The sequence below is a fragment of the Pinus tabuliformis genome, chromosome 4_2 (assembly GCF_031772625.1).
Source record: "Pinus tabuliformis cultivar Carrire ecotype Pingquan chromosome 4_2, CPIR1, whole genome shotgun sequence".
NCBI classification, from domain to species: Eukaryota; Viridiplantae; Streptophyta; class Pinopsida; order Pinales; family Pinaceae; genus Pinus; species Pinus tabuliformis.
The window spans coordinates 474,708,914-474,718,700 of NC_142304.1; the positions used below are offsets into that span (position 1 = coordinate 474,708,914).

The 9,787-nt window shown below is 42.8% G+C and overlaps 1 protein-coding gene across 1 annotated transcript; it reads left to right on the plus strand.

Moving 5' to 3' along the window:
- The first annotated feature begins 5,197 nt into the window (after positions 1-5,197).
- On the plus strand, positions 5,198-9,331 carry LOC149170010 (uncharacterized). Its single transcript, XM_089425418.1, has 4 exons — positions 5,198-6,193; positions 6,419-6,811; positions 7,034-7,463; positions 7,722-9,331. Exons 1-4 carry the CDS (start codon positions 5,198-5,200, stop codon positions 9,329-9,331), a joined length of 3,429 nt encoding a protein of 1,142 aa, XP_089281544.1.
- The last annotated feature ends 456 nt before the right edge of the window (positions 9,332-9,787 follow it).

The window sequence follows — 9,787 nt, forward strand, 5'->3', positions numbered from 1 at the left end:
CTGGCCCTGAACCACTCTATCTTCAATAACAGGCCTGTGTGCTGGCCACACATTGCGGCATGTATTGTATCAGCATATAATGAGATGCCCGAACCACAACAACCTAGAGCCCACAAACCTCATGCACCTCCTCACATTGATAAAAACACACCTTGGGCGTTTTTCGATGGTGTAGCAAATCAACAGGGATGCGGTGGGGGATTTATCCTATACTTAAGTGAACATCATTTCTATAAAGTGAAGATGGGGTTAGGTGCTGGAACTAATAATTTCGCTGAGCTCATTACCCTTCGACACCTTCTACATTTCTCTTTGGGGCATCATTGCACGAACATAAAAATTTATGGAGACTCAAATATCATCATAAATTGGTTCAATAATATTACTGCTTTTCACATACACACACTCAGTAATATTTTGGATGAAGTTAATATTTTCAAGGCTCAATTTAATGACATCACTTGCAATCATATCTACAGGGAACATAACAGCAGTGATGACTACTATCCAAGGAGGCCACGACACTTCCCAGAGGAAAGTGGATGATCCAAGAATAAGCGGGGACAAATGAATACTGTTACTACCATTGCCCATACATAGATCAACACTATCACAGGGCAAAGAGCCCTTGATCACTGGTTATCATGTCTATTATTGAAAAATGTAAATTTTGACTTTGTATATATTTTTAATTCACATGACATATTTATGCGGTTCTAAATTCCCTGTGAGGCATATGTATAGGCTTATAAATAGACTCCTATTATATTTTTTGAATGATCACCCTGCGTGGTGAATTTGAAAGGTACATAGTTTTTTGGTAATTTTTGAAAAAAATCCTCAGAGGCTAGAATGATGCAGCATATGCAATCACATCTACAATATGTAATTTTTCAAAGTATTAATGAAAAATTACGATTTTTCCAGTGGAAAAAAATTTGGTTTGGGGCTAGAGGAGTTAAAAGTTTCACTTGGCCGGTTTAGACGATATCTATTCACTTAAGGAATTCATTGAATGGGGGATCAAAGATAATAATATATTTGGGTGGGCTCTCACCATAAAGAGCTTATGGCATGTTGTGACTGGTACAGGTATTTGGAAAGAAATTATTAAAGAGAAATATATGAGTGGCAACAATCTTCTGGATTTCTATAAATCGGCCCAGCAATCTTTCAGAAATGCTTCCTATATTTGGAACAATTTCATGAAGCTAAAGAAGGGGTTACTTGATAACATCTCTTAGGATATTAGTAGTGGAGGTCATGTTCTTGGTCGAATAGATGCCATTCATGACTTTGTGGGTTCACATCTTCTTCTGATAGATACCATCAAATTCCTCCATGATAAAAGGCATATTTTTTCTATCACAGATTTGTGCATCCTATGACCCACTTCATATTTTCCCTACCTAGAAGAATGTGGTTGCTCTAGACATGTCGAGGTAGATGGCAGAAAATTGGTAGGATTACACTAACAAAATTCAATCTGTTGGAATTTCTCTTAGCAATAAGGTTGATACCCTCTAATCGAATGGAACTCTTTTTCATGGTCACCTTATGGTTGCGGCTATATATAGATATATCTTTTTATCTATGTGGGGGATATGAATATCAGTTGGTTCTATAAAGTCTATAAATGGTTCATTCCTACAAATATAAAAAAATATTGACTACCTCGTATGGAGGAATAAGATCCTCGGTTGGGAAAATTTATGGGAGAAGGGATTTTTTGGGCCAGGGAGATTCCCTATGTCTAAAGCAGAATCAGAAAGCACAATGCATATACTCTTTTAATGCCCTTGTTCCAACACCATTTGGGCGTGATTTTTTTTGACCTTGAAGATACTCGCAAGATGGGACTTTCCATCTATGGAATCTTACTGCATCTGGTGGATGATACACTATCTAGCTTATGGTACTACTCTATTCTACATCATATGGGGAATGTGGACTAGAAAAAATCACTTGATTCTCTAGGATCACCCCCTTGAGATGGACTACATAATTGAATCCATTTGTGCCATGCTTTGTGAATATGATGTCTTGTTAGCTGAGAATTTTCCTCACAGAATTGTTCAAGATGCCCCTATCTTCTCTTTTATGCGGATGTTTTTGACGAGGCTGCACAAGGCGATAGGTGTGGATGTAGGGTGGTTATCTTGATGACACCATCCTACAAATTTCGCTTTCATTGGAATGGTGGTCGAGGGTCAAATACACGGGCTAAAATTATCGCAGTCTAGAGCCCTCTATACTATTCAAAGAAGCTTGGTATAGAATCCTTGAACATTTTGGGTGACTCCTAGGTGGTCATTGAATGGTTTAATAGACAATCCTCCTTCAATCTACCTTTACTCTTCAATTGGATGCATATGATTGACCAATTTATTTCTATGTTTTTCCACACCATCTATGTTCATGCGTATAGGGAGTTTAAATCCGAGGTTGATGCTCTTTTAAAACATGGTATAATTGATCCACAAGGGAGCATTTTCTTCTCTTTCATGCATCAGGGCACTCGACGAACCACTGGTTCTTTCTTGTTGGTTTGATTTGTGTTCAACTCTCATACTTTGGCTATATTGTGGGTTTGGTGTGATTTTTTGTTCCCTTCCTCGATGTTGTCTTTTGTACAATTTCCTTTTTCCCAACTACTATCAACTTTAGCTTTTTTCAACCCTCTCTAGCTTCAAATGGATTGTTCATATGTTATTTTTGTAATGTCTCCTTTGAATATATATATATATATTTCGGAACCATGAATAGGAGAAGGTGCGGTGAATGGCGTCAGAGGGATTCGATACTGGAACCCTAGGCCCTAGGCCTAGGTGATGCAGGCCTATGCAGACGACACGCAGGTATGGGACCTGCAGAGCTGGCGGCAGCACAGTGCTGTGTCAAGCTGCGTGGGTCAAAGGTGATACGGACGGCAGGTTACATAAAAAATTTCCCAAACCGGCGGGCGGTTTCTCGTTTTCGTTTTCAAGTTGGTGCGAGGGCGGTTTCAGGTTTAACAACTCCCGTGAGGTTTCCTTGGAGTTTTACTGTTCCGAACTAGCTGCATATGCCTTTGTTTTTTGCCTGAAGGCGGTTTCCTCAGCGTCTGTCTCGGGTAACGGTTGCAAGGTGCTATTTCGGGTTTTTATCCTTTTACAATGGTAATTTCGAACGAGTCGGTGGAGCTGGACCCATCTCCCGAAGATCTGCTCACGGTTTGGGGAAAAGAGGTCAATGCGCAAACCCTGAGAGAGTTGTTCGGTAAGTCTGAAGGTCACGGAGCTGCTACGGGCGCGGGGGCGGTCTCAAGAGTTTCAAGCTATGCGAAGGTCTTGCTGGATGAGAGCTGGGATCTATCGGGAAATTTGGGCGTCAACGGAAAAGATCCTGTGAAGGACAACCCTATCACTGCGCCGAACTCTTGGGGAGGCAAGGGTTTCGTTGCACCGACTGGTAAGTTTCTTTCGCCTTCAAAAATCCCTTACCCATCTGGAGGGTTAGAGGATATCATAAATTCGGTGAAGAATGTAGGGGTTTGGAGGCCCGTAGGGGGTTTAAAAGCTTCAAGGAACGAGGACGGAGGGAGTTCCAAATCGGCGGCGGTTAATAGAGGCCTTTTCTCTAAGGAATCCTCTCAGAGTATTATTGGGTCGGAGGGTTTGGAAAAGGGCAGTTTTGGTAAGCAGGGGTTTGGAACGAGTGAAGAAGAAGCAAATGCTCCCTTGTTGGCAGAGCAGAGTGGCAGCCCGATCGAAGGACTGGTCGAGCCCTCGTCAAGTAAAGGGATTGATTATGCAGCGGGGGCAGAAGATGAGGCGCGGAGGGGTGAAGATGCACAAAACCCTGATTTGGGGGAAAAGAATGACGAGTCGGAACTGAGAAGGATAGGGACAAAGAGAAAGAAATCAAAACCCTTGAAGACGAAGTGTTTCTCGGAGCTGATTCTGGGTATGGATGTGCAGGTGGAGGATGTATTAGATGTGGCCGAGGTAACGCTGGTGGGCAGGATTAGAGGGAGACCTGTCCCTGGTCAGGCCCTAAGGCAGTGGGTGGATAGTCAGTGGTCGGGTACACCAGCGGCCTCATTCAAATCAAATGCTCTGGTAAAAGGTTGGTTCATGGTTAGTTTTGATTGCAAGGAGGCTTTGGAGTGGGTCGAAGGGCAGAACTGGGCTTTTGGAAACCGGCCGGTGTTTTTCAAAAGATGGACGCCACTCTTTGATGCTGAAACCGAAAAGGTCGACGAATTCCCTGTGTGGGTCAGGGCACCAAGTTTACCCCCATATCTATGGGCGGACTCTGTATTCAAGTCCATAGGGAACCTGCTGGGTACATACTTGGATGCCGATAGATCGTACCTACATACCTTTGAGAAGGGGGTGGCAAGGATTTTGGTGAGACTCAACCCTAAGGAGGGCCTTGCAAAATCAATCACCCTGCGCTATAAGGAGTATAAAATTGAACAGAAACTTGATTATGAAATGCTCCCTTTCCGTTGTCACCGCTGTCACGAATATGGGCATTTGGCGAGGGATTGCCCGTTGGGAAGGCGAAGGAGGAGGACACAAAAGGATGATGAGGAATGGGAAGGTCACAAGAAGCAGGCTGAGAGCCAGGCGAAGGAGCATACCCATAGGGGAGCTGTTGCGGAAGAAAATTTGAATCAGGTTGAGGAAGAATTGCCCAAGGAGGACGACGTCCAGATGCGTCCTTCAGATGACCAGCCGATGAGGGATACCTCTCCTCCTGCGCAGGAGGCCGTTGTCGAAGACGATCATCCGGGTATGCAGTCTCCTCCATTTTCCTCTGCTCTTATATCTGATTCGATGGTCGGGGGTTCTTCTATGATAAACAACTGTAATGATGTAATGCATAATATTGAAAATCTATTTGCCACTCTACCTTCCTTAAATCTGAACTGTGAGGATTTTCCCCCTTTGGGTAATGGTGCTGGGCCTTCTGCTGTTCGCCACTATAACCTGAGGTCCTTAAGTAAGAAGTCCAGTTGCTCAAACGAAATTTTGGAACCGGTAGGTGGATTAGGGACTGAGACTCCCAAGAGCTTTTCAAAGAAGAGTAGAGGGCGAAAGTCCATGCTATCAAAAACTCAAGCTAAAGCAATTTTCGATGTAGCTGATGGGAAACAGATGACAATTCCTGGGGCACTTAGAGCAGTAAAACCCCCTGAGACGGTTATAAAATGATTTGTCTCTCTTGGAACTGTAGGGGGTTAGCTAGTAAACCTAAAAAACTAGCACTAAAAGATCTTATCTCGCGCTGCAATCCAGACATAGTATTTCTTCAAGAGACTTTGGGCAAAAGTTTGGACATTGAATCGTCTCTCAGTTCCCTTCTTCCGGGCTGGGTCTTTATAGCTGTGGATGCCTCAGGACACTCGGGAGGACTGGCTATTGGGGTTAAATATGGAAGACTGAAGACTCTCAGTACATGGGGTTTATCAAACGTTCTGGGAATGGAGGTGGTGTCTCCAGACTTTGATTTTCCTTTGTCTATTGTCAATGTTTACGGTCCTTGTCAGGGAAGGGTCCCTTTCTGGACTAATCTCCTCTCAAAAAATCTGTTAAAAGATAAGAATCTCATCATTGGGGGAGATCTAAATTTTTCGATGGGGACATCCGAAGCTTGGGGGCCTCTCGCTAGGGAGGATCCACTGTCTGATTTCTTTTCAAATGCTCTTCAGGTTCATCAGCTGATTGATGTAAACCTTATTAAGGCAAAACCAACCTGGAGGAACAGAAGGACGGGGGAGGATAGAATTGCGAAAAGGTTGGATAGGTTCCTCATCAGTGAAAGGTTGGTCTCCAGGATCCCATTGTTCCGACAATGGGTTGGGGAAGGTGGGAACTCGGACCACTTTCCCATTATGCTGGAGTTCTCAAAATCCCCTCCAAAACCGGCCGCGCCTTTCAAATTCAATGCCTCGTGGCTTCAAGAGGAGTCCTTCATAAAACTCTTCAATGAAACTTGGAGACACCCGGTTGTGGGATCTTTGGGGAATAGAGCGGGGTTTCTCATGGAAAACCTTAAAAGACTCAAAAAAGCAACCATTGAATGGGCTTCTGCTAGAAGGAAAAAACAAGTGGAAGAATTAGAAACCATTGATGAGGCTCTGGGGATTCTTGAAGACCCAGCATCTGATGCTTATGCATCCATGGAATCAAAAGAACAAATTCTGGCATTAGAAAAGAGAAGAGCGAAGATTTTATTAGAAAGAGAAGAAGAGTGGAGACTGAAAAGCAGAGCTATCTGGTTGAAAGCAGGGGATGAAAATATGAAATTCTTCCATAATTATGCAAAAGGATGGAGGAATGCAAATACTATCTGGAAATTGAGGGATGCGGAAGGAAGGGAGGCCTCCTCCTTTGAAGACTTGTCTGATATGGGAAAGAAACATTTTCAGGCGCTTTTCGCTGATCCTGGGGGGATTTCTCTGCCTGAAATAATCCGAACTGCCCAGGCCTTTCCTCGTTTTGTGGAGGAGGAAGAGGCGGAAGACCTTTTTAGAGAAGTGACAAAGGAGGAAGTAGAGAGTGTTATAAAGTCTATGGCGAAAGATAAAAGTCCAGGACTTGATGGTTGGACCATAGAACTATTCTCACACTTTTTTGAATCCATAGGGTCAGAACTCATTGAAGTTGTGGAGGAGTCTAGAGCAAAAGGAGAAATTTATGGTCCTTTTAATGCAACTTTCATTGCTCTGATTCCAAAAAAAGAAGACCCAGAATCCTTCGAAGATTTCAGGCCTATTTCTCTGTGCAATACCATCTACAAGATTATAGCAAAGATCATTGCGGTCCGACTGAAACCTATCTTATCATGCTATATCTCAAAGGAACAATTTGGTTTTTTGGATGGGCGGCAAATTCATGAAGCTATCGGGGTAGCACAAGAAACTATTCACAGTCTCAGGCAGGCAAACAAGAAGGGGGCAGTGCTCAAAATTGACCTATCCAAAGCCTACGATAGGGTCAGCTGGACATATCTAAAGATGCTTTTGACACATCTTGGTTTCCAGGTGGGCTTCATCAAATGGATCATGGGGTGTATCACAAATGTAAATTTTGCTGTTCTGATAAATGGAGCTGCTTCTCATTTTTTCAAAATCCAAAGAGGTCTTCGCCAAGGGTGTCCGCTCTCTCCTCTGCTCTTTCTTTTAGCTGCAGAAGGTTTAAGTAGGCTCATTTTAAAGGCAAAAAGTTCAGGTTTGGTCAAAGGTTTGGAAGTTGCTATTAACCTTTTCATTACTCATCTTCTTTTTGTTGATGATATTCTTTTGTTTACAAATGGGAACTTATCTGAAATTGTAGAAATTAAGCTCATTCTAGATCAGTTCCTGAAAGCTACAGGGCTTCAAATAAATGAAAGAAAATCCCAACTAATATTTGAAGGTTTCAGTAGACAAGAGGAGGCTTCAATTGCTACTCAGTTGCCTTTTGGAACATGTAGTATGGAACAGCCATTCAAATACCTTGGGTTTTGGCTAAAGCCATCCTCTTACAGAAAGCAGGACTGGAACTGGCTAGTAGCGAAGATTGAACAAAAAATATCCCATTGGAGTTACAAGTGGCTGTCTAGGGCAGGAAGACTCACCTTGGTAAATTCAGTCCTCCAGGCTATCCCGGTTTTTTGGGCAGCTTTGACCTAGATCCCAAAAGGGATACTGCACAAAATAAAACAGATTTGCAGTAGATTCTTGTGGTCAGGGTCAAAGGAGGACTCTGTTCTCCCCTGGGTGGCGTGGGATAAGATAGCAAGACCAAAAGACTGGGGAGGTTGGGGTCTAAAAAGTCTCCCGGATTTTAGTCAGGCCCTAGCAGCAAAATCAGGCTGGCGAATCATATCAATGGAGAACCTATGGACCAGGGTTGTTCGAAGAAAGTACATCGATCCCATACCACTAGAAGATTGGATAAGAACTCCACTCAAGAAAGGAAGGAATTGTTCTGTCATTTGGAAAGCCACTACGGAGGCTTTCAAGATAATAGAACAAGGTCTGGCATGGCGGGTTGGAAACGGTGAGAGTCTGAGGATTGGCAGGGATCCGTGGGTGGGATGCAGTGAAGGTTTTGCTCTTTCTCCAGGACTGCTAAATCATTTGGATGAAATAGGAATAAGAAGCTTAAGGCAGATTGCAAGTATGGAGCAGTCATCTATATGGGGGCAAGCTTGGAAGACTGAAGATGAGATAGGAATAAATAACATGTGGAGAAATGAATGGCAATTATTCCTTCAGGAATTGAGAAGATCAAATGTTAGATTAATGGATAGACCGGACACTCTGGTGTGGGCTCATGCGGAGACAGGGGCTTATTCTCCAAAGGCTGGTTACTTTTTCTTGATGAAGAACAAAGGTTGGAACCCTCCTGTCTGGTGGTCAAAACCTCTGTTTAAATTAAAGTGCCCAAAAAAAGCTAGAATTTTCTTTTGGTGTGCCTTAAATCATAAGATTCCTACCTGGGAAGTTCTTCAAACCCGTTTTAAACAGGGACCTGGAAGATGCCCTCTGTGCTGTGCGGATTCTGAAACCATCTCCCACCTTTTTCTCTCATGCCCGTTTACAAGACAAGTATGGCTTGAAGCGGAAAGGCTATTAAATGTAAAATTAAAATGGGAAGGAGACAGTCTATCCACAGCGTGGGAATACTGGTGGAATCATTTTCAAGAAAGGAATCTGAGGAATTTGCCTCCCATCATTTGTTGGGGTATTTGGCTTGCCAGAAACCGAAGTATTTTCAGAGAACTGAAGACCCCTGAGGCTGCTGTTGCCATCCAGAGCAACGCCATCTTTGACAGTATCCCACTAAAGGAGGAGAAGACAAGAATAAACCAGAGGAAGGAGTTCCGAATTAGAGATGGGGTACCATGGGCCTTTTTTGACGGTGCAGCCCAAGACAATTACACGGGTGCTGGACTGTGCATTCATCTTAGTTCAACACACTCTATAAAGGCTTCAGTAGGAATAGGAGTGGGCTCAAACAACTTTGCTGAACTCTCTGCTTTAAAACTACTTCTTTGTTGGCTCATCCACAAAAATATCCTCACAGTTCAGATTTTCGGAGACTCTATGAATGTTGTTAATTGGGTTACAGGGAAATTTAGATGCCAGCACTACATGTTGAGGCCTTTATTAGAAGAAATTCAAACTTTAAAACAACAACTTAATGTTTTTTATATTGATCACATATACAGGGAATGCAACGAAGAAGCAGATGGGCTTTCTAAAACAGGTCTGCAGCAAGCTGTGGGCTCTTGGAGGATAACCGAACAGCTTATGGATCAGATCCGTGTGTCGGATCTCCCCCCATACGTTTAGCTTGGGCTTGGTTTCAGTTATATGCACTAGTTTATCTGGTTTCATAGGATATCAAGTGGCATATGTATTATTTTTTACTGTTTTAACTACTTTTGGATACTTTGATGCTCCGTTTTGAAGAGCAGATTATGGATGTTGCTGTGTACTTGGGTTGTTTTCCTTATGTAAGGAGGCCCAGGTGACTTTATGTTTTCTTTCGTTTTTGTCTCTCTCGGGATATGACTGCTCAGGTAGCAAACAGTGTTTATTTTGACTAGCACTTGGAAGGGGTGCTGTTGATCCTCCTCAGAGGAGTTTTGCCTGTCCAGGTAGTTCTGTTGCAGAATGTTAACTCATGTGCTATGTAACTTTTTTACTTCTTATAAAAAAGTTCGCTTTTTTCCTTGGAAAAAAAAATATATATATATTTCCATTTCCAGTGCGATCAATGGTTAACTTTTTTACGATGAAATATAC